The sequence below is a fragment of the Bactrocera latifrons genome, unplaced genomic scaffold (genome assembly GCF_001853355.1).
Source record: "Bactrocera latifrons isolate USDA-ARS-PBARC rearing strain unplaced genomic scaffold, ASM185335v1 scaffold_44, whole genome shotgun sequence".
NCBI lineage: Eukaryota > Metazoa > Arthropoda > Insecta > Diptera > Tephritidae > Bactrocera > Bactrocera latifrons.
Window position 1 is genome coordinate 1347667 of NW_017537090.1, and position 26582 is coordinate 1374248.

The following is a 26582-nucleotide window of genomic DNA, read 5'->3' on the forward strand; positions in this document are numbered from 1 at the left end:
ATAAAAAAATATCGAAACCGACGAAGGAAAAAAATCAAAAAGCAGCGAATAATAAATTTCGCAATAGTTACAACGCTTCGACAGCGCTTACCGATAGTGTTGGCGGCACAGTGTAAATAATGGAAATAAAATGATTCGCAGCGATATTGAATTAACGATATCCATTGGCTGTCTCGTTGCTGTGAAATAACAATACACTCACGGGCACACAACAAGCGCTTGGGTCGCGCCAGTAAAATACGTAGAGTATATTATATGCAGATTCTGGGCACACCGCATAGGCTTGACACGAAAATAAGATTACCCACTCCTTTTAGCGCTCACTTAACACTGTCAAAGCGTTGACGATGCTGATGGTGATCATGATAAAAACAAGTTAAACGAATTACCTTATCGCCCTGCTGTAGCCCGTTCTTCTCGGCCGGTCCGCCTGGCACCGTCCACACAATGTAGGCGAAGAGTCGGCCATCCGCGCCGGTTTTGCCGCCAACGACACGCATACCAAAGCCACGTGCTGCAAAGAAACGAAAGCGGAGAGACATGAGAGAGCGTGTGAGTTGCGCTTCGCAGGAATACTTTAAAGAATTTATAATTTTTCGTTTTGCTGTAATTCAATGGAATGGTTTAAAAAAATGAGCTTTTTTAATAGATATAGGTATTAAGTTTATAAAATTAAAATTTAGTCAAAATTATTCGTTTCAATTTTGGCAAGAGGCTGATCTATAAAAAAATAACGAAACAATTTTGATATAAATAACTTATGCAGTCTTAATTGGTCTTTGCATAGCGTACAATCATTTCTAAATAAACCTGTCGACATTTTGGCTACTAACTATAACTCTCAATTGAACTATATGCTGTTTCTTAAGATCTTAAGTGAATATAATATATTATTAAATTAACGTAGTTAACAAAGACGGACAAAATCTATATTATTGAGTCAACCACCGAAATGGAATTCACATGAGAGAGAATGGAAGTAATATTAGGCTTATGGAGCTTAGATCAAAGCCTGAACCGATTTAATTCATACGTTTCGCTAAAACAAAACGGGGTTTTCAGTAAGAGTGAAAGTACATTGTAAGTATGAACTCGATTTACTATTTTGCATGGCCATCACTGACACGCCTGCAGAACGCTCAACTCAATTTTCGATGGTTGTCAAACATAAATCGGTTGATACTAATGCAATCTCACATTCGATATTTGTGCGAAGTGCGTCAATCGTCGCTGGTTGGGCCATAACACGTTCACCAAACTTGGTTTTCAATAAATCGATTGTGACATTCGTTGTGTGGCTGGTGGCTCAGTCCTGTTGGAACCACATATTGTCAAAGTCCATAGCGTCCAATTCCGACCAAAAATATTTGGTTATCATTGAGCGATAGCGATAGCACAGCAACCTGCCAGTTTTGAATATCACGGCAATAGTACGGCCCAATAATGCCGTCGACTCATAAACCGTACCAAATTGTAATTCTTTCGAGATGCAATGGTGACTCATGGAGTCCGTTTGGATTGATGCCTGATCAATAATGCATAGTTTGCTTATTCACAAAGTCATTCAGCCAGAAATGACCCTCATCGCCGAAGATGATTTGTCGATGAAAATCCGGATAATTTTCAAGTAGTTACTCAGTCCTATTTACGAACATACGACGATTTTGGTGGCCAAGCGGTTTCAGTTCTTGTGTCAGCTTGATCTTGTAAGGATGTAGCCCAAGATCGCCCCAAGCTTGAGAATGACGGGTAAAAGACAGATTTTGGTCTTCCTCAATTGACGCGCTACCGTCAGTAATATTCTCGACACTTCTTTGTTTGACTGTCACGACAACATTTTGTACTCTGCCTGCGTATTATATCACATCGTATATCTTTACATGATGAAATGTCAACACTTATTGAAGATAAATGTCAAAAGAGCGGGAAAAATATGTGACTTAATACAATTTTATTCAATTATCGAAGTTTTTGTAGTTTCGAAAATTTTCATATTCGGTACCTGGTGGTTTGAGAGGGCGTAGTCCAACTGCGACGAGTTTTAGATCGATCCACAACTTATACATAGTTTCATTTAGGTAAGTTGCTATATTTTAAAACCATCGGTAAAATATGTTTTATCTGTGCAACCTACGAAATATAGACAAGAAAGGCTCTAACGACACTGGCAATACTTTTTCTATGCAAAGCTTTGTGTTGGTATATAAGATATTTTATAGTCTCCTCTTCTTCTACCTCCTGAAATCATCTTCAATAGTAATTATATGACGATCCTAGTTTGTGGATTGTCTGCTTTTTAGACAATGATCTGTCAGCAGCTGGATTTCTTATCTCATTGCTTAGGAATTTCAATAGGCGCCATGTGCGGCTCATATTTCATTCACGACACGCTTGTTAGCAAGTTAGGGCTTGACTACACTAGGCTTAAGCTATATTTGTAACATGTTTGTTTGGTAAATAGCTACAAGTAGCCAGAGTCATGTAAATGTACCTGCAATGGGAGTTTATCGGAAAATAGAATGTTAGAAGCGCTAAGGCATTCCTTCACTCTCTTTGACGAAACTCTGGTCAGAATAAAAGCGCTTTCTTTAAGTAATCTCTGATTGGAAGATGGAAGGCGATTTTGGTGTCTAATTTTGCTGAAAATACAGCATCTTCCACTCGACTAGTATGTTTGGACCCTTCAGTATATTTTATCCCTGCATTCACCTTGCCCGTTTTCTACTTTTCTGTGGAATCGAAGGCAAAATTGGAAACCGAATTTGAGTTGAATTCTATAGTACTTGCTAAGTATCTTAGAATGCTATTAATTACAGACGATTTATATGGAGGATTAAGGGCTAAAAGTATAGACTAAGAGCTGACTTTGCTGCCAGTTGCTTACAAAAGAAGTCTGCTGGCAGTAAATGTACAATGACGTTTATTGTCTGAGTTGGCGTTGTTCTCTTGGTATGCTTTTCATACTTCATCCGGCGTATTTATTTCGTACTATTGGTCACCATAGCAATGTACCTTATATCACATTCGGCCTCATGATGTCTATGGTACGCACAAAACTTGGTTCTAATTGGTTGAGAAGTAAATAATAATCTGCCTTCTGTTATCCTCCATACCAAATTAAAGACTTGCTACAAAATTTGTGATTAACGAAACAATGTCGACCAATGTAATGACTGCGTCTTGCTCTCCTTGGGGCCTGTTACAAAAATAGTATGGTTAGGTTACAAAAGTTGATGACGTGAATCGCTACGCGCATTCGGGAAACTGATCTTAACGACTGTTTCGAGAATTGAAAAAACAAAAAAAAAAAAAAAAAAAAAAAAAAAAAAAAAAAAAAAAAAAAAAAAAAAAAAAAAAAAAAAAAAAAAAAAAATTGCCACAAGTGCATTGAAGACAAGCGAGATAACTTTGAAGGCGAAAACATAGATTTTGAACAATAAAGTAAGAATTAAAAAAAAAATGAACAAAGTCTTACTATTTATTGCACATATTACGTTGTCGCGTTCTTTTTCTATGTCGCTTTAACTAAACATTTAATAAGAAAACGCTGTCAACATTTAACTCGCACCTCATCATGGCCCATAATTATTGCAATGATTAACCAACTAACGACTCGTAATTTGCCTCTGCTAATCGCCACATCTTCTTCTAACCGAAATCATTTATTGCGCCACAATGCCTGATTGCCAATAAAAAGGCTTATGTTGAAGTACTTGAACAAGCAATTTTCAATTTGTCCGTTTCTTTTTGAGTTCTTTCTTACAGTTTATCTTATTGCGATTCTTGCTTTTGCTTTGACTTTTGTTGTATGTGCTCTTGCTTTTTTTCACTTCCATGTCGGTAAAATAACCATTATCCTCTCGTCCAGGGTCGTTTGCTTTTTATTGCATTTCACTCGCTTTTTTCGCTGCGGTCTTTCTTCAATTACACTTTTATGCTCACACTCGTAGATATTTATTGGAATTTAACTCGTATTTTATTATGTTCTTGTCATTTGCTCTTATACTTCTCTTCTCGCTATCGAGTCAATATGGACTACATTTGTATTTTAGTCCTTTGTTGAAGAGAGAATTTCATTTCACATTTCGGTTTTTCTTTTGTCAACTGTTAGTAGAAGCGATGGGGGTAATTTGTTTTCAAATCGAGAATTGACATGCAATGAAGCTCGAATTCTACTCGCAGGTGTTGGATGATTGGCAATTTCAGAGTTTATTTACTCGGTACTAATGAATAGAATTTATGAAGAAATTTTATTCTTCATAAGTTTTCTCTATTTCTTTTTTGATGCCAGTTACCACAAACAGCTTGTGTTTATTTTGTCTTGAATGTAACTTAGCTCTAGTTTTTGTGGTAAATTTTTTTAATCGGATTTAATAAGTTAGTTTCAGGTGCATTCCCTCAATTCGTAGTCTTTATTTCGTTTGCCATGGTCGTCATCAAGAGTGGAGTCTCTCATCCGAGGCTGTTGTTGCGTTTTCATTGCGGGTGTTTTTTACGTGGTGGGTCCCAAACCCAGCGCACAACCCTATGTAGGGGATTTTTCGCCCTCTCACTTTAGCTCGCCTTCAAACGGATGTTCTTAGGCTACCCAGAGGATAATTGGTCAAGGACCGGAAGTCGTGAGTTGTTTGAGTCATATGTGAAAGAATCGTTTCTGGCCACTCCCAAGTGAATGGCGATCAGAGAACTTTCCTCACTTGCGTGAACTTCTACACATGACTCCATCCATAGTTCGAGCTGGCGGAAGAGCTTGCTGTTGACACATCTGTTATTAATTACAGGCAAAAGACGTCAAGGCATGCGGTCTACTAAGTTCTGAAGAAGCTATGGTGGATCAATAGGATTTATTTCAGGATTTTGGGCAAGACATGGTAAGAGCTCTATCGCTTTTTGATCGAAATATTCCTCCGTAAGCCAATTTAAATATTTGTGATCATTATCCGGCTGGTATTTAAAGTTATCTTGTATGGATATTTTTTGCGCTGAGCGCTTTAAATTTTATTTAGCATTTTGATTTCGATTATTACCAGATTGGATAAACCATTCAACACAATGCAACTCCAAACTGCACAATTTCCATCTTCGTGATACATGCTGCAATTACCTTAGAGCTTCTCATAACTCTTTCGTCCGTCTGCCCGTCCGTGCCCACTGCTTAAGTTAAAATCGAGAAACTTGAGCAAAGTTGGCGTATGCGTTCCGGGTCAAAACAGTAAGGACGAGTTCATAGATGATAAATTAAGATACAGAACTAAAATTTATCATAACGTACCACACATGAAGGAGGGGCACCTGTGGTTTGAAAATCTCTCACCACAAATAATGTAAGCTTAATGTAAATAAATTCCAAACCAATAAAGCTATTCGACTGAATAGACCACGCAAAGCGTACAATGAACAAAATATAGCAGACCGTGGAGAGTCGATTCGGAGTCGTTCGCAGCAACTCGGACTGACGTATGGAACGACTTCGAAAAGTGGCTGGTGGAATCTTCGGTCAATATTTCGTTAAAAATGATGACGGTGAGAACGTAACCGTCAATGGTGACCATTATCGCGTCATAATAACCGATTATTTCATGTCTGAAATTGAAGCTCGAGCTCTCGGCGACGTTTGGATTCAACAAGACAACACCACTTCACACACATCGCACCAGTCAATGGATTTATTGAGAGTACGCTTCGGTGAGTAGGTAATTCCTCGTTTTCTCGGTCGATCTTGTGATATCACACCTTTAGACTTTTCCTGTAGGGATATGAAAGTACATAAGGACAATCCCGCTTCTATTCAGGTCTTGGAGCAAAACATCACGCGTGTTGTTCGCCAGTTACCAGTCGAAATGCTCAAAGGAGTTATCGGAAATTGGAGTCAACAGATGGATCATGTGAGACGTAGCCGCGGTCAGCACTTAAAAGAGATAGTTTTCAAAAAATAAATGTCAAAGAATGTTGAATGATAATAAACAGTTCCCATTATATTTTAATTTTCTGGGTTTTGTTTGTATAGGGAACCTCGAAATGAATCACTTTTTACCTTTTGCTAGCTTACAGTATGTACTAATAGTATGGGTAGTTTTTTTTCTGCTGAACGCTTCGTTCAAAGATTAGAACGCAGAATACGGTGGGGTATCCATAGTTTTGGCGAACACTGTATATCAGTCTAAATATGAACTCAAACACACTCAACTTTTGAAGAGTTGCGAAAATGTTTGTGAAATCTGTGCGTAAGAAGTGCGCCAACTCAATTACTAATTTTCTGACAATGATAAATCAGTTGTGTAACTTTACGAAATGAAATTAAATAATTTGAATCATTTCCAAGCGCTGCATTTGGCTTTTGCGCAGGTCAAGGGGTGAGCAAAGCTGCGAAGACCTGCAATTATTTTGGAAAATATTGCAGTTTTCTGTGGCCTTTGCGTGACGGGGTTGGGGTTAGTAACTTTGCGAAAACACGTGAAACTTCCACACCATAGAAAGTCGTGAAGAAATGCAGTAAACGAAGAAGAACAGGAAAAGAAAAGCAATTGCAATTGCACAAATACTCAACTCGATTTCAAAGCTTACAACAAAGTGACTACTAAAACAATGAGGAACAATAGAGGCAGCGAAAAGAACTGCAATTGCAAAGAAGCGACTCAGGTGAGACGAAGCCCTCACGAGGGCTTGCAGTGAGCAACTTTCGAGCAGCGGATTTCCGCTGTGTCCTCAAGCGAGACCGGCGCACAGCACACTTCACTGCACCTCAGCGCATCACGACGCAGGGCGTTCCCCAGGCACGTCCCCAATACGCAGCTCGGGGGCGAGTCCGAGGTGCGTACAAGCGCTTAGCACTGTCGTTCAAGTAAATGCATAAGCCGTGCGCTTGGACGCCTCAAACGGGAACAGAGAAAATGAGAGACAAGTGAGGGGTATTTTTCAATGGCGAAAAGTTCGCATTTTAAGTTTGTTAAAGCGGCAGAAGTTTTTGAGAAATGCTGAGGAAATACAATTACGAGTGGCAAGGGGAGTCAAGGCTCTAAAGTTTTGCAGTTTTGCCATACTTCAGTTTCTGCTGTGCAGCCATAATGTGTTTGTAAAGTTGCTGACTGCGCGCCGCCCTTACACCGCCACCTGTGCTGCTCGTTTAGTGCGAAATAAATTGTTAAACGGGTTTTTCTCAATGACAGGTGATGCAGTTGTTGCTTTGGAAATCTTAAAAATGAAAATGGAAAGAAGCTTCGAACGGAGGAAATGCTAGTTTAAACGAGATATTTGCAGATGATTTTCTTAGAGTTTACCTTTAAATGATTTTATTTGTCTTAATATCTTACTAAAGGGTCTAAAAGTGTGGTGGTTGAGCTTTAAAGGACTTGAGTTGACAAGACTACGAACTTTCGATCGGACGTTTCCGAATGAAAGGGTTTAACAGATACTCATTTGCCTTTAAGCTCTTAGTTGAGTTTATTTCTGCCTTTACGGGTTCGGTTAAGACATAAAAGAGCTGAATTCTGCATAGCCAAGACTCTTTTTCTAATTTTCAATGCTCAAAGTCAAGCTAAGTAAAGCTCCAAAGTTTTTTCTAATAAAACATCCTCAAAAAGTCTCTTGCTTCTTTTATCTTGGCTGACTTTTTGATATTTCATATTCATTCAGCTCAAGAGAATAATAGTTGTACAAAGCATTGACTTTCCAAACGCATGGATATTTTGATATGGAAATTCAATCTTCCTTTTATTCATATAATGTAGCTTAAACTGTTAGTTAAGAAGCGTTTCGAGCTATTCGGTATTAGAATTAGATTAAGGACACCTGTGCTCTATTATATGAACGTATCCGAAGGGAAAAAGTTGTACTGAGACAGTTATAGGAAGTTGAAAAACATATAACGCAGAGAAGGTCTTCAAAGAATTCACAAATTTTACAAGCAACGATTCGAATTCATGCTACTTGATCATAGAAGTTTTCATTCAAGCGTTTTTGGATTTTGATAAATTATTATTTTGTGGGATAATTTTATGGATGGGTTCGAACAATGAAGCTGAGTCAGAGGAAATATTAAAATTTGTAATTTAATAGGAAAAGTCGAATTGAAAAGTAGTATACCTTTGCATCAAAAGATTTTATTTGATCCCTTCTGTTACCTTAAGGTCATCTCGTAACCATTTTATGTTATTTTCTCTTATATTTCATAAGGACACAAAATTTTGGTGCTCAAAAAATAAGGTGACATTGTATTTATTTTGAAAATTCTTTATTTATTCTYCCAAATCAATTTCATCCCCTTCAAATTAATCCCCTCCCGATGCAATGCACTTATGCCAACGGATTTTCGAATCTTCGAAACACTGGTTGTAGTCACWTTCCGGGATGGCCTTCAGTTCCGTCTTCGCTGCGGCTTGAATCTCCTCTATCGTATAAAACGGTGTCCCCGGAGCAGTCTTTTGAGCTCGGTGAACAGCCAGAAGTCGCACGGCGCCAGATCAGGTGATTACGGTGGTTGCGGAACGATATGGGTTGAGTTTTTAGCGAAATGATCACGAATTACGAGGACAGTAAGGGATGGTGCATTATCGTGGTGTAAAAACCAAGAATTGTCTTTCCACAATATCGGCCTTTTTAGGCGGATAACGTTACGCAAACGACGCATAACGTTCAAATAATATTCCTTGTTGACTGTTTGACCGGTTGGAAGGAATTCATAATGCACAATACCACGATAATCGAAGAAAACAGTCAACATGACCATGATCGGTTGCTTCGGAGTCGTAAGCATGGATCCAAGTCTCATCGCCAGTTATAATGCGCTTCATGACACCCTGGTAGTCGGAAAGCATCGATCCACACACTTCAACGCGACGCCTTTTTTCAAAAAAATTCAATGTTTTCGGTACCAGTCGACATTTGACGAGCTTGAGGCCCAAAACATCCTTCAAAATGGTATTGACTGAGCCTTCCGATATGCCAACTTCATTAGCAAGGTCTCTTATTGTTATTCGACGGTTTTTCAACACCAAATCTTTGATTTGTTGAACGTGAGCTTCGTCGGTTGAGGTTGATGGTTGCCCTGGACGCTGTTCGGCTTCGACACGTTCACGGCCGGCTTGGAACTCACTATACTACTTGTAAACATTTTTTTTTGACATAGCCTCATCACCAAAGGCTTTCTGCACCATCCTCAACGTATCCGCAGCAAGAAATTGACTTCGTAAACAAAATTTAATGCCAATTCTTTGCTCAACAAATTTCGACATCGCAAAAAACGAAAAACTCACTTTCAGCAGCTCACAAAACGATACATATCTCAAACACTAATGAATATTTTGACATGAAATTCGACGCAAATGTGACTGACCGAACTACCAACCTAAAAAAAAAAATTATTTTCCATTGGCTCGTAGCTGTTTTCTCGAATAATGTGTGTGTCTCGGCGCATAATGTTTATGTTTTATGAACAGAAATCCATAGTACTTGCAATACCCCGTACTTGCATAGAAAACACCGACTAGGGTATTCCATGCCCTTAACGTCACATGTGGACACTCTTTATAAATATAACAGAAGACATATTTCAAAGTTATGAATTTTATCTGTGATCTGCCGCTCACATTGAAGAAAGGAGACAAGTTTTAACGGAAGAGTCCTTAGTAGGGTTATTATTATTATTTTTTGTTGTCAACTGCTTATGAGCCAAAAATGAGATTAGAGTGCTGCTGGTCATACAACATAAATACATTCTAGTTTGGTAATTTCTCTTAAGGGTCTTTGTATATGACCATATCAGTAGCTATCAGAGAAGAGTAAGGCGAAGCTTTGGTATTATTTATGTTGAATAGAACAAGCTAATTCGAAAGTTTAATAATCAATGTTTTATTTACTTATATACTTTGAAGATAATGTAAAAATTTTGAGGTTATGTACTCTTATACTGCAGACACCAGTAGTATAGCTACTTTAGGCATTAACTTAAGCAATAAATAAGCTTATTACTTTCATATTTCAAACATTTGTAAGTAAAGATCCAGCTACAGTATTTATCTTTTATAACACATTGAGCCGTGAAGAAGTTGTTTTTCCATTACAGACTGGGTTCATAAATATTAGCACTATTTTAGCTGCTGCTTGCTTTCGCATTAACATTTTGATGATTTTCACTTTCTGTTTGTTGTCTTTTTTCTAAAGCTTGTTGCTGTTGTTGTGGCGTATTCATGGTGCTGGCATCCAATTAGGCTTATGAAAACTTTATACAAACATCGTCTCCCTACTTCCGTCATATTTTGCTTCCTCTATTTGCTGTTTAACGGCATTGAAGTTAGCTGTCACTCGTCGTCTGACGACTGAGTGCCGTCGCTTGTAGCCCGCTGCCTGTTGCATGCCAACGTCGCTCTCGTTAGCGCTGTCAATCCCGCACTCCCGCACTCCCGCTGCTATTGTTAAGCTCGCTGGCAATCGTGAATTTCCTGTCAGTACCGAAAGCGAAAAGTGTACCAAATGAACACACATACCTTTATATAAGTATTTGGTAAATAATATGGTCGCGTTTTGTATTTATTTGGAGTTGTGTAAAAACATTGAAGCTATAGACCGTGCAGCTTAAGCGACTAACAACTATACAGGGAGTTCCAAGTCGGAAAATTATTTGTGTTAATGGGAGTCAATTGAGTTTGGGTACAGAGAGAGTAATTACTATTTTTTTGTTACAATATTTCGAATCGTTGTTTTATTTTATATAAAATTAATTTATTAGTAAATACTGAACACATTTCTTTTTGCTAGTCAGTCTTTTTTTGGCACATAAATCTTGTGCAACGAAAACTTTATCTTTCAACTTTGCCTCCAACATTCCTAAAACTTGTGACACTACGCATTTGAAGCAATTTTAATTTTTGGAAAGTCACTTTACACATTACTTCATCAATCCCTGTTTAGTGTAATGCTAACGAACTTTATGAGCATTCACCAAAAATTTATGTCGGACTCTCTTTTGGCCAACTTTGAGTGACTCTTGAGACCGTCAGTTTTTCGCCTAATGATTTACTCGGTTTCTACTATCCCACGGAGACAAAAATTAAGAGAATTTATCCGAGCAACAATGTCCCTTAATTTTTAAATCACTGCACACGTGGCAATCGTGGCCTTTAAATTTTTCACAAATAACTAATTCAAGTTCTTGTATAATTTATTGAGGTGTACGGAATGAACGTCAAAAATGAAAGCATAATAACCGTCTTTATGAAGCAGTACTGCTTTAAAGCTTCTTTTTAAATAATCCATGAAAGTCCACTAGTTTGTTGGGTTGCATGAAATCTTCAATATTGATGCAATAAACCAACTCTCACTCTTGCGCAAAGTAGGAGCTGAACTGCTTCTCACGACGTCTAAGCCAAAACGAAATTACAAAAGTAAGTCTCTGTTTCTGATTTTGAGCCTTGACCAAAGAAATTCAGCAGCATTTTTGAAAATATTCTATTCTCTCATCAGATTATTTAGTTCGCTCTGGGAAAACATTTTCGGATTGCTGTCAGCTTCAAATTCAAAACGTGACTTGTCTTCTTTTTTATGTACTGTGGACCATGTTTATCAGAACTTTGAACTTGGAGGTAGGCCTTAGGCACTGGTATTTAGATCTTATGAGGAACGGGTCGAATAGCTGTTTGCAGATTGTGGTCGTAAAGTCACTCACTTTGACATTATACCAATAAAAATAACATTCATCACTACGGTACACTTTCTCGCCATAAGATATCGGAATGCCATTAGATATCCACCACACCATAAAAATCGCATATCGCAAAGCTTTTTTCCTGCCTTTAACAGTACAGTATAGTAGTGGACTCAAGCATTAGCAATTATATCGAACTACATTTTAACGACCTCACAGCACTCATTGCTTTCGGCGATACATATCGTCCGCAGTTAAAAACTTTTCACAAGCAATCACTCGTCTCCTGACCGTTGCTTCCACATTAATAAAAGTCAGCAGTTTGACAGACGCTTGCATGATTGCGTCTTATTTTATAAAAACTTAAAAAATTGTCGAAAATATTTTCCGCAAGTTGGCAACGTCATTCAAATCAGCGAAATTCCAAACGACATTTGTTGAAAAATAACAAAATCACGTGCTTTATTTAACATCGCCATACATACGTCTGTATATTAACGCAACAGGGTCGTTGTCGATTGCAGCGCGCTAATCACCTGGCAGAGATTCAAGACAGCAAAAGCTTCAAAGTGCTTGGCGGCTGCAAAGTGAAATTTCTGCCAACTCAATGTTTGCTGAGTCATTTGCGGCTAATTTCATTAGGTTTTGGTTCATCATACGTCGTGTGGTACCTGAGCACAGGCACTTCTACGCATGTATGTACATATAAATACAGGTGAATGTGTCTGCAAAATTCTGTGGTTTGCGGATTTTTAGTTACTGTTAGGCTCGGACTTGCGTGGAAATATGTGAATAATACTATGTATATATAATTTGCATGCTCTGGAAATGTGCGTTTACATACATATATTATATATACAATATTTGGATTCGTTTTCAAGTTCTATATGCGTTACAATGGCAGCCAGGAAATTTAAGCGCGCTCATAAAAGCACCGTTATTGCTGGTAATATTCAATTTACTGCGCGCGCCGCGTCACTGCCTTGCCCAAAAGCCATAAAAGCTACATTTTTTGCTTATCTTCTGTCATACACTTACACACACATATTTCCGTTACCTTTTTGTTATGTGTTGCGCGGTAGAATTTTTCATGAATCTCTGCTTGCGCTTTTATGCTTTTGTTAGCAATATTCGTTGTATTTATTTTCTACCTTTTTCGCTCTTTTCCGCACTTTCCCCTGCATAATCTCCGCGAGAGGAAGTGTATGGAATGATTGCGGGCATTCAAATACACACACAGGCAATCACTACATATGTATGTAGTGGTGTGTGTTGTTGGGCTGAAGTGCTGGCGGTCACTTTGGCATGTAAAAATGTTGCCAGCTGGGACGTCAATTCATTTTTATAATGCCATTTGTTGCTGCCGCTTTTATGAAGGGTCATTAGTAATTTAATAAAAGTTGAGGGTCATTGGGTGGGTTAAGCGTTTAACGGTGAATAGCAGGAAATATCATTATTTTCTTCTATTGAGCTCATACGGATTCACCTAATGCAGCAAGGGATTGGTGTATAATCACCATTGTCCACTTTCTAAAAACAATTGTTTTGTTTATGGCAACTTTTCTCGCAACAACTAACAGCCTGCTGAACTGTGTAGGCTGATAATACTCGTATTGTGGTCACTGAGCTGTAGGAAAGTAATACTGACATAGGACTGTGTGCCCTAATTTTGATTTTCAGTTGTTTGCAGTAAAAATTTTTGTATGCTAAAATTTGAAATTTAATTTAGATAACAGTTCAAAATATTTTCGTGCTCTTTTATTACAGTAAAATATAAGGCAATTGACGTTCTTCGTATATATGGAGTCTGAATGCAAGAATTCTTTTTTCAATTATTGTATATATGTCAGGAGTTTAACTTGTGTTAGATTTTCCTACGATAAGGTTAATAGCTAATTTGTGAAAAGTCAAGAAATATAAATACTCTATTGATTCAGTTATTTCATATCTTTTCGTTCAACCTGTAATAAACAAGGAAAGGACGGATTTCACTGCCAAGTGGCATCATGTTAGAAAAATATCTGTTCGGAAAGGTTTTGACTCTGCAACTGATTTAATACCTGATTGTTTGTTGGTTTTTTGTTGAGTATGCGAGCAATTATGCAATTAAGTTAAGCCAGCGAAAAGCTAATAATACATTTAACCCAACTCCGAGAACTTAAGTTTTTTTTTTTGCAACAAGGAGGCTCTTTACATGGACCATCGTCTGTATTTGGGACAGATGTTTACTACCCAACTTGCATTTCTAACAAATAGTTTTAAATCTTTAAGAATAATATTCAGTATTTGAATTATCTATAGTTTTAATCTAAATTTAATTTAGCACTAATTGTTGCACAATATTTTTGGTTAATCCGTATTTAGCTAACACAAATAGATTCGACGGCTTTCCTACACGTGAACATGCAACATATAGTTGCCCATGAGAAAAACATGGATGTTCCAAATCTACACCACAAATCAACATTGTTTGGTCTAGAGATTTATTTATCGTCATTATAAAAGCTAAACGAACTGGAAAATGTAGCTCCTGAAGGGTATCGTAGAATCCGTTGGTATCATTGGAACAGGACCACTTCACCTTTAAACTTTGCAGATAATATGGTTGCTTCAAGAATATTTCCGGTGATCTTTGTGCTAGACAAACTCGCACCATTGCATAATCGAGCTGGATTTAAATTACGTAGGAGAAAAATAGGTGAACCATTCGTTGATCGAAGATTATGTGGTGGCATTTCGGGTGTATCTAGTGAATTTCAAAACTCAATTGGAAAACTTACACTTTCACTTTCATTAAGAACAGTATCGATTGATTTAAAATACTCGTATATCAGATCGCCTGGTAACAATTGTTGTATTCCGAAGTTAATTTCGTCAACATCAACATTTTTGGCTGCCAAATAATATTTATAATTCCTTTACATAAGAGTGGATTTAGGTCATCCATTGAAAACTATAGGGGAATAGCAAAATTGTCTGCAATACCTAAACTTTTTGGAGCAATTAGAACAGACGACATAACCTTCCGGATCTCTCCACTAATTTCTTGTTCTCAGCACGGTTTTCGTAAAGGGAAATCTACAAAAACTAATTTGCTTGAATTTGTATCACATGTATCAAGGGGTTTTAGGGAGAATAAGAACAGTGATGTTATATACACAGATTTTAGTAAAGCTTTTGATAAAGTAAACCATTCAATTCTCTTGAATAAACTTGATCTTCTTGGTTTTCAGCCAATATTTCTAAAATAGGTTGCTTCTTATCTTAGTCAAGTCATACAAGTCATATTTAACGATACTCTTTCGACATAATCAATGCTCCTTCAGGCGTTCCTCACGGCAGCCATCTTGGACCAATTCTGTTCTTGTTATTTATTAATGACATATCATCTGTTGTTGAGTTTTCAAAAGTTTTATTGTATGCTGACGATGTAAAACTTTTTAAAACGTGTACTTCGAACAGCGAAAGATGTCAGTTGCAAACAGATTTAAAGAAAATAGTTTCTTGGTGTGTTAGAAATGACATGCCATTGAACCTTAAAAAATGTAAGGCGATGTGCTTTTCACGTAGAGCTGTAGACCCTACTTCATACGTAATACAAAACTTTAGGTTGGAGCAAGTATGCAGTTTTGATGACTTGGGAGTAACTATGGACCCCAAACTCAATTTTAATCTTCACACATCTTCCATGGTTTTTAAAGCTAAAGGTGCTCTTGATTTTGTTAAACGTTGGTCTAAAGAATTTAGAGATCCGCTTACCAGCAAAATTACATTTACATTGGTATGGAACCCTTGTTATCAAGTTCATTCTGAGAAAATAGAGTCCGTTCAAAAACAATTCTTACTTTTTGCCTTAAATCATTTGCATTGAGATTCCAGTTTAAATCTTCCCCTTACACTAACCGTTTAAAGCTTAAAAATCTCCCTACACTCGCTAGTCGTAGGGAAATTCTTGGTATAATATTTCCTGCAAAACTCATCAATGGGTCAGTCTGTAGCCCATCTCTCTTGTCTGATATTAATTTTAACATTCTCGCTCGCTCTACCAGGCAGTTTAGACCTTTACTTTTAAAATTTTCTAGAACAAATTTCGAGTTAAACGAACTATTCCGCCGTATATGTCACCATTTCAATTCTCATTCCAGCACATTTGATCTAACAGATTCACTCCTTACCATTAAAAAAATTATTTTACCTACTCTTAACAAGTAACATCTAAAAATTTTATACTTTAATCTAATTCTTAGTTTTGGCTGTTGAAATTTTTGTTTCTGTAGCTGAGCAGCTTAAGATCGCAACGCTTAAAACTCCCTTGCCTATTATGACTTCGCTAATTCCGCTCGTTCGCGGATTGCGCCGCTCGCGTCGGTTGGGCGGGAGGAGGGTAATCGTTGTGTATTATTATTATTATACGATTATATGATTCAAGTAATCACTCGGTATATTTGGAAAAATACTCTGAATCAATTCATTTTTTTCCTCAAGAACAGTGCATAAATTATCAGGCAGTTTGAAGCTCTTTCAACACGCTTGCTCGTGCCTCTCTGCTTCGCGCGTTTTTGAGGTTTTTGTCAATTATGTCAAATAATAGAGAAATAATATACAAATAATTTGCAATAATATAATATTGCGATTATAAATTGAGATGTAAGCCTGTCTGTCTAGTTGGATCAAATTGCACACGGTGTGCAATTAAATTTAAAATCGGTTCAGTAGTTTAGGCGTCCATCGAGGACAAACAACGTGACACGTGATTTTTATATATAAAAAGAATACAAATATAATGTTTTTTGATTCAAGCCAAAGTGAAAACAGTTTGAAAGTGTAAACTGTGTTTACTCTGAAAAAAAAAGAAAACTGCCAATCGCTTGTGGCTTTCACTTAACATGTCAACCACCATAGTTTAGTACTGTAAGTGAACGGTAAATTTGCAAACTACTTTGCTGTTTTAATCAACTTAAGCCACTTAAGGCCAATCACACACACACACACGGGCTCGCCGTATTTCGCTGCAAATGGCAAAATGAGTATGTCGGAGCATAAAATTGCGTACAAAATGACTTTCGACGCCGTGCATTTTGGCACGCTCGCATTTGCATATTTAAAGAAATATTTTCATATGCAAATGCCGAGTGTGCAAGTTAGAGCTGTGTGTGTGTGTGTGTGCGAGCGCATCGAATGTTTGCTGAAGCATATCTGTGCCACTCGCTCATGTGTTCGTGTATTGTATGAGTGTATGCGTGTGTGTGCTTTGGCATTCTCTTGTTGCATTTGCCAGATGTCAAGTGCATTTTTGCGTCAAGGTTAACGAGCTCACAAGTTGGAAATTTGCACCAATACAACGGAGTAATGCAAACACAGGTGCATATATCAGGCAGCTAAACGAAAACTAAAGAAGAAATAAATTGAAGAGTATTTGAAAGTGCTTTCCAAGTCACATATTTGTTTAAAGAGTTTCACTAGTGCAAAGTATATGCAAGGATGTGCTCTGCGCAGCAAATATGCAACCATTGTGTTGTTAAAATATTGACTTGAATGGCTTTGATCAACAACAACAAGTCTAGGAGTTAAGAGTGAAGGAGTCAACGTGGAAAATATATTGTTGAAATATTTATTTTAATTTACAGGGAGTTTTTTTTTGTACAAATAGACAATATTTTTTGAAGGAAAGCCATCAAGCAATGAAAGATGAGGTATATTTCAGAGATCCAAGAGCTCAACTTGTCTACAACAAAGGATGGTACAACGACACTGCCTTGCAGTCGGTAGTGTGGTGGCTGGAGGGAGTCTTTATACCTAAAGACAATAATGTTGAAGCCTTTCTTGATATTGAGGTGACTTTCAGAAACAAATGTATATGCATATCTAGAGGCGATTACTGGAATTCTTATTTAGTTTGATGTTGAAGCTAAAGCTCAAGGAATCATATTTAGTCACCGTTATAAAAGAAGGGTTATGACGGAGTGGAGTCTGCCGCCAGGTCGGGTCCCTTCTTCTTTGCTTTAGATGCTGGTGATGTACGACCTTTTGCAGGAACTTGGAGAACAACGCTGCCAGGTGGTTGCCTGTGGCAATGTAGTTCTTTTAGTAGAAACAAAATTCCTTAACAACGTTAGCGGTCTCACGCAAGAGTAATTTTTAAATTTCGAATAAAAGAGGCCTAGAAAACTCCTTGATTCTACTCTTCCCTCATTGGGAGGCTGTATTCTTCAACCGGTAGAAAGCGAGAAGTATTTGCGGCTTATCCATGATAGGAAGCTCTCGTAGAAATCAAACACCGAGGAAGAGTGAGGAAGTCATATGTCGCCTTATAGTATTGTAGAAAAGCAATTGAAAAGAGGTGGGGCCAATAATGTTTTATGGTTGTTGTCTAGCTGAGGGCGTGCGAGCAGCCCTCTAGCTGCTAAGCAGTTAATGTTCCAAGAGCGGCCCTCATCGGCATTGTATGGCAGTATGGCCAGCACCAACAATAACACTCAATGCTATACTACACCTTGAACCTGTCGGCATATCAGGTAGGTGCTGATATATAGAAGCGACACACTGAAATTCACCACTACCTTATAATCTAGATGAGTGTATTGCGGAGTTCTTTCTCTGCTCACACACCTACAAGGGTTTTGTAGGCGGAACGAAGACGTTGGAGTGGGATTGTAGTTAGTTTTTACACGGATGGATCGAAGATGAGGCAGATACAGGAGGTGGAGTATTCTGTCGGCATCTCTCCTTACTTCAGGCTAACAGTCCACTGCAGGGTCTTTCAAGCGGAGGTGATACACGATGCCGCAGTGCAGCTGCCTTCAAAGAAGTGTGCATTTAGTCCGATAGCCGTGCCGCTTTAATGACTTTGAGCTCGCTGACCGTACGCTTGAATTTAATGTTTCAAGGAGTAAATAATCTCCTTAGAAACAGCTTCTCTTGTTTTGTATATGAAGCTTTTAGAGCCAACAGTAACAGCGGAATCGTCGGAAGACTAACTTTTATTGTACGATTTATCATCTGTAACTGTCTATTTTTGTAGCGACAATTACGTTTGTTCCTTACAAAAATAAACTCTAAATTTCGCTTGTGCTTTCTGAATATCTTTGAAATTCATCATCGCTGAACACAGGTAATCGAAATATTTAAGACCGGACTTTACCACACAGTCCATTGCACTTTATTGTTGCCTTTTAGGCAAAACACTTCACCGCAAATATCTGCCTCTGCAGTAATAACAATAGCAATAACAATAGTAATAACAATAATAGTAATACTTGCAAGAATCATAGTAATGAGAAAAAAAGCGGACTTGCTATGGAAAACATACGGGTCGCTCAAATCCCGACAATCTCTCCTTCACCCTGCGACATAGTTTTTCTGGTGAATGTGTGTGTAAGTCATTTGAATATCGACCGGAAAATGCCATTAAATAATTTACACATCATTGCTTTCTACCGACTGCTCGGTATCCTTCATACTTGGCTTGCTCGCATTTTATATTTCATTTTGCTTTGCTTCGTTCTATTTTGTGCCACTTCTGTGGCAGAGTTTTTATGCTTATGAATATAGTATGTGAAGCTCATCATAATACAACAAAGCAGTCCACTTCTCATAAGATTTTTTTTTTTCTTTCATATGCTGTTTCGCTATTTGAAGTCACTTTGTAGTTGCTTTCCTGTCTTTATGTGAATTTATCCATTCAAATAAAAATATATTGAAAATTACCGCAGATATCGAGAAGATTGACTGAGCGAAATTTAGTAGAGGCTCCACACATCTCATTAGACAAGGTGAGCCACATTTTTAGAGGGATTTTGGGTTTTAGAAAGCTTTGTGCACAACGGGTGACACATTAGCTTACAGTGGAGTAAAAACACATTCGAATGCGACTTCCTCAGCAACATTTGGAGCGTTTTAAAAAGAATGAAGTGGATTTTGTGCGTCGATTCAGCACTAAGGATGAGACTTGGGTCTATCACCATGCTCTTGAATCAAAACAAGAGACTAAAGAGTAGTGTGACCGTGATTGTCCAGAAATCGGCCAGCAAGGTCATAGCATCAGTTTTTTGGGATGCGAGTGGAGTTTTGTTTGTGGTTTACTTGCAAAGGGGGAAAAACAATTAATTCTGAATATTATTGCAACCTTTTGGACCAGTTGAAGGCAAAAATTCGCGAAAAAAGGCCCGCTTTGCAGAAGAAAAATCATTTTTCATCAGGAAAATGCACCGCGACACCAGAGCATTTTGACTAAACTCCATGAATTGAAGTTCAAAATGTTAGAGCATCCACCGCATTTATCAGATATGGCCCAAAGCGATTTTCATTTGTTTYCAGAAATGAATAAAATGTATGCGTGGTAAGCATACATTTTGAAGAGGTCATAACGACTGTTGAAGCGTATTTTGCAGACCTTCTGGATTCTCACTGCAGGGATGGGATCCACTAAGTTTAGACGATCGTTGGAGCAAGTGCATTTGACTCAAATTAACTCAAAACGATTTTCCCGGAGCGATTGTCTGAGTTTGTTGAATAGCCAAAAGTCACACAGAGCTAAATCAGGCGAATACGGCGGATGTGGCATGACTTTGGTTTAGCCGAAAACATTACAAAGATTCAATGGAGCAAGCGACGTTGCATTATCGTGGTGCAAAAACCAGGAGTTATTGGTCCATAATATCGGCCGTTTTTACTGATTAATCGTCTGATCCCGGGTCGTAGGCGTAGAGCCAAGCTTCTTCGCATAATACGCTTCATGACATTCTGGCGGACATTAAGCATTGTTTCACAGATGTTACCGCGATGATATTTCTCGCAATAATTGAGTGATTTCAAAATCAAAACGGTTTTCACAGTCGCACTGCGGCCGGCTGCCGGACCCAAAGTACGGCAGAGGTTTTAGATGGGCCTCGAACCCGACCAAGGTGACTRGGGCGTCCCTATCCACCCGAACCAATTGGAACCAAAAATTAAGTGCAAAATGCATTTATGCTTTGGGGCGCTGATCAACGCATTGTATTGATCTATGTGCTTCTAGCAATAGAAAGCACCGTGGAGTGTAGTCTTCATAGACAGGTATTCACGTAAAAACACATTGACATTCTGTTCTTTCTGATGTGCCAAACAGTAAGACCCTGCCTGTTAATCGTCGATTCTCAAGCACCAATTCCTTTATTTTATCCGATCCGTCGATCCTCTTTGTAATTTATACCAATCAAAAAAAGTAATTTATACCAACCGCAAGCCTTTTAAAATATTCTGAACATTTCGTCACCAGAATTATGATTCCGCATGTCGTTTAATTGAATATTTTGTTAAATAATTTCACTCGTTAAAAAATTGTTTGACACGAGACTTTCCTCATACAATTTACCTTGTCTTTATTGATATACACTGCGTTCAGTAAATAGTGTTTTCCTTGTATAAAGTACAGTTAGCTGGTATTGGTAATTACAGAGAATATACGGTTTTATTGTTTTGTTTAACGCTTTCTTGATATTTTGGCTTTCATAATAGCACAATCATTATCTATTGGATTGGCGGCTGGTGACTCAGATGGCTAAACTAAAGTAAGTCTTTCTTGTTTCCATTCAGTACAGAGTCTTGCAATTATATTTCAGATTATCGTCTTACTGTAGTATCTAATTATGGTTATTTTTGTAGTACTTAAGTCACTTCTTTTTATACAATTTTACCATTCTAACGGCGTACAGGTTCCCTGTGAAGCACCGCAAAACAAAAAACCTATGAGCACAGCAGCGTCCATATACATTCACCTTTTGTGGGATGTTGATTCCTATCCCTCTTCCTGACTTGTCATCTACGTTTGTAGTTTCCCCACAATGGTCAGACCACCCTTTCACAAATTCACAAGTCGTATTTAAAGTCTTTGCTGTTTCCTTAATAGACCATTTGGAACCTTTAGTATGCTTTGTTAGTGAGACTGCTTCAAATCGTTTCTTATATTGAGCACTTATTTTGCTAACTTCATGACACGACGTGCCTCAGTAGGAAGATCGAAAAACTGACTGAATTGTACGCGTCAATCACGCAAGATTTAAGTTAAGTTAAGTTATTATAATGGGTTATCCAAGTAAAGTTAATTTTTCTAATAGCCTTTTAACTGATCACGCCTGAGTCGGATAATATTAGACCGAATACCGCACGTTTAGCACGAAGTGAAGAAAATGTAACTGCCGTAACTGAGAGTGTACAAAAAGTCCGTGGATTGTCGATGCGGTGCCATTCGCAGCAACTCGGAACGACGTGTGTAACGACTTGGCAGATTTGAAATTGAGATCGCATAAAATACAACTCGTGCGAAAACTGAGGCCACTCTAACTCACCAAAGCAACATCGCTTCGCTCCATGGACTCTTGAAAAGTTCCAAGAAGATCCGATGTTTTCGAGCCAAATTTTGTCAGTGATGGGACCCATATCTGGCTCAATGGGTATGTAAACAAGCAAAATTGCCGCACTTGGACAAAGAGCAACCTGAAGAGATTCAAGAGCTGCCATACAACCGTTTGGTGTGGTTTGTGGGTGGGAGAGAACATTTCGGTTAACAGACGTTTAGGACACAATTAGACTTCTAAATCTTCTACAATGAAAGAGTTTTCATAGTCTCTTGACAGCAACTACATATTAAATTCATTGCATACAAGTTTTCTCAAATTTTGTCAGCTTGCTTCTATTTCACGTAATCTCAATAACTTAAAGCTGTGCTGACCTCAACGGCTATTATTTCATTTGTATGCTTGTCCATTATATTGAGTTACCTTCTACACACACACACACACACACACACACACACACACACACACACAAACACATATTTTAATGCAAGCGAATCTCCATTGTATCGGATGCCGCAACTAAGTCGTATAATAACTTGTGTTATGACTGTTGCGCGCATTTATTTTTATACACTGTAGCACACAGTTTATTTAAATGCAACTCCATAGAACAATAAACATGGTTTTTGTGGTTCCTAGCTGCGTACGAACCACATATTTCTTGATAGATTATTATACAAAAACCTCGAGTAAAATATATACTGCTGAGCTGTGCAGGATTGCACTTGTTAAGTGTGCCACAAGAGCGTTGAAAGCATGCGAGTCAGCAACAATGGCGATTGGCGGAGCGCTAGAAGCAAGAAAAACATCAGTTGCAGCAGCCACAAGCGACCGGTTGAAGCAGCAATGCAACTAGCAAACAACACCAATACCCTTAGGGATGGAGAGGGCAGCAGCGGTGCAAGTGAATTGCAAGCAAATATTAGCTACAAAATTGAAATAGTGGAATGCGTGTGCACACCCAACCAGCTGACCGCTTACAAAGCATGCCAACAACACAGCAACGAATACCTTTAAACTACACGCGCACACAAACACCTACAAAATGCAGACGGTATTGCTTGGGTGTGCTTATATTGGATGCAGCGTGTTTATTAAAAATATTTTGGGTTTGCGAGAATATGAAAATCCACTCCGGCGCTCTTCCATCCCGTTCATAAGGCGGCGTTCACAGCGTTGGTCGTGGTGTCGGTGGCGTATGAGTAACGCGGTTCGTGGTTCGCGGTTTGTGCTAAAGTTTGCTGTTGTTGCTCAGTTCTATGGTTGCGAGCCACGAGCAGATAGTTTCAATATTGTTTGTTATGTTTTCGCATTCACAGGTAGCTTGGAGTATTTAAATTAAAATGCTTACATTGCAATTGGAGCATGCAAGAAGAGCTTGAAGAACTGTTGTGTGAAAGGAAAATTAAAAAAATACCTTTCAGACAAGTTGTTTTGGTATACCAAATATTGAAAAAAAAAAAAAACACACACAAGAAATAATGTTATCTTCGGTTGCACAGATGCTACAATATCCTTCACAAATAATAAACATGCCTTACAATAACTTAATTCCGATCATACAGTTTGTATGCCAGCTTTATAAGTATGCTATGCGTGGGTTGCCTTTTATGTTTCGGGATTTGGCAAAACTACTGCTGCAATCTGACAACTCATTACTTAATAGAATAGTTCGATAGTTTTGTTGTTATGCATACTCTGAAAAATTTTGAAAAATGATCGTAATTTGTGTAGTTTACAGTAACTTAAAATATTCATCTCGACCAAAAAATGTAATTAAAACTCGAACATTTTTATTATTTTCAACAAATTTTCTCATGAGCATTTCCTTTTTGCGTTGATGCTTTCTTAAGTATCAGTGTTTATCGATGACATGGTGAATTCAGTCGAGATCGTAAATCACGCCAGGATCAACGAAACTATTGCTGCTGAATGCAAACTGATATTGCAAGATCGTTAAGGGACCTTTGTTGAAATTAAGACTACTTTTGGCATTAGGGAGACCACTTATATTACATGACGATTTGACTCTAAAAAAAATGTGTTTACAATTTTCATTCACTCAAAAACAGGTTCGTATCAAGAGAATTGCTATAAAATACGATAACGCTCTACAATGGTTCCTGATGAGTGGTTCATGGCTTTCAGGCTGATATGCTCCCTTTCTTCAGAATAATGACTACACACTCCGCTTTTGGGGCGGCGATACTAGACTTGAGCTCATTATTGTCCATCCGCTCTAATTAATTACCGTTTGTCTAGGCTCTCTAGCAATGCTAGCGTGCTATTTGTTGATAAAAATAGGCCGAATGATCTTCACCTCCAGCAAGCTTCGCCTTTCCATGCTAGTCTAGACGGCAATTTTAAAAATCTAGAAAGCGTTGTAGGATTATTTTAGTATTTTCTTTTTGAATTTCTCTTTTTTACGAAATTCTCTGGATTTCACAACTTCAGCTATGAAGTTGAGCTAAGGAAAATGTAAATGAGTACTCTGAGTATTTTTATTTCTGTTAGATACAAAGCAAACTATCCATCGAACTGCTGAAATGTTTTCGTTCCTCAAAGGATTTTATCTGTACAATGAATGGCTTTTGACGCGAAATTTGAAGTAAAAAGTCTAGTAACCGTAAATAAAAAAAGAAAAAAACGTTGACTTCAGTTGCACCGCTGATATTTTACCCTTCACAAATACAATACTTCGATCATTTTGTATGACGGCTATATGCAATATGGGTCCGAACTAAACAGTTAGAACGTCTGTTGATTTGGATAGTAATTAGGATTTCCCGTCAAATGAAAGATAGTATTTCAGTTGGTTCAGTTTGTGTGGCAGCTATATGCTGTAGTTAACTGATCTGAGTATTGTTTTCGGAAATTGGGTCACTTCCTAGGACAATGACTCGTGCCAAGTTTCTAGAAGATAATTCATGAAATGAAAATGAAAAAGTTTTTCATACAAGTACCTGATTCCGAACGATCAGTTTGTGGTACAGGTATGTACATGATTCCGTCCAATGAATGACTTATTGCGGTATAGAGCACTTGTGCAAAATTTCAGATTGATAAGTTAAGAATATCTAAATGGCCTCAGCTCGTCATGCTGATCATTTATGCATGTATATTTCTTAGAGCCTCCGGCGTATCCATTTGGGAGTTACAAACTTTGAAGCTAATTATGGGTGTACTTGTATAACCGAGTCCATGCTATCGCTGGAACAACTTAGTAAAATTGTTCAATCTCTTCTTCTCTTATTGACGCATTTAAATTACCATCGTCGAATTGAAATGCGGTAAAACACAAAAGTTGAAATTGCTTAAATTCCACACTCAAGGCGATTAAATATTCAGCAATCGAAATTAGAATCAGCCATTGTCAGTGGCAATCATCTCTACCCCAGCACTGCGCGGATTTCGCTGATAATTTGAAGTGGAAAAGCTCATTAAGAGTCAAGAAATCAAAATTAGACAGCAAAAACAACAGAAGCCCGCACCACTAACCAACTCTCTCCACCTACTTAATTTCCTTTTGGTTTTATGCGCAGTTACCGAATTGATTAGCATACATCCGCCAGCTGCTCAATTCCGCCCAACACTCGAGTTCGAGGAGACGTTAAGTATTTGGGCAGCAGCCCAACCCTCAACTCATTACGCGCGGTCACTCCTCCCCACTTCTCTGTGTTTTTTGTAAGCAAGCAACAAAATCAGCAACAACTAATTAAGTGCGCGCCAATTCCCCGCACCGCACAGCTTGATATTATAAGCTGAGTTTATAATGTCGGAATATGCAAAGTTTCTGTCGCGCTGCCGCACTCGGCGTCGCATTTGCAACGACAGACTTACAGGCAAGGGGTAATCTCGAAAACTCACGAGCTGAGTGTGCTGCAGTTTGTTGTGTTTGTTGTAGTAAAACTAACAATAATAATTTCAATTGTGGCGCATAATGAGTTCTTGGAGTGGTGGAAATGCAGCGCAGCGCCGATGTTGTGCGGGCAAATGCAAATGTTTCGTAATCAGTTGTCGGCATTTCTCATTTCAGCTTGTCTTTGCGATAATTTGCCTAACTTCAGGATTTACATTTTGAATATTTCTAAAATTATTAAAAGGGGTAGAGTTTCAATTATCAGTGAAAATGAATTAGGTTTAGTGAATGCTTGCTGTAAATGACATTGAGTGGTGTCTATTTGAAAGTATTTCTGATTATCCATATACTCGCATAAAGTTAATTGAAATTAGTTTTCATGAGACTTGAAAATTTGGTTTCCATTATCTTTTAGAAAAAGTTATAATACGTAGAAATAGTTTAAAGAGTTAAGGGGGTATTCTAGTCTACAGGCTCGAATTTCGAGCTTTTTCCAACAGTTAATAAAAAAGAAGCACTAGCTATTTTTACTATACGTTTTGAATCATTTGTTTATTAAACTTAGAAGAGAACGCAAAATTAATTTCACAAAAAAAAAAAAAAAAAAAAAAATAATAATTTTCATGGAGTTATGCGTCCTTGCAGAAAAGGGGGAAAAAAGAGGTCGTGTCCTAATCGCCATGATTTCTACACTTGTCGTCATCTAAATAATAAAACAATAACAGATTCGTAATGAGTACGAATGTCGAAT

The 26582-nt window shown here is 37.9% G+C and overlaps 1 protein-coding gene across 1 annotated transcript in view; it reads right to left on the reverse strand.

Moving 5' to 3' along the window:
• Positions 1-26582, reverse strand: part of LOC108972912 (regulating synaptic membrane exocytosis protein 1) — a 164699-nt gene that overhangs the window by 67836 nt on the left and 70281 nt on the right. Inside the window, exon 9 of the mRNA XM_018939805.1 lies at positions 390-514. Coding sequence (XP_018795350.1) covers positions 390-514 — 125 coding nt within the window. The remainder of the gene's footprint in view (positions 1-389; positions 515-26582) is intronic.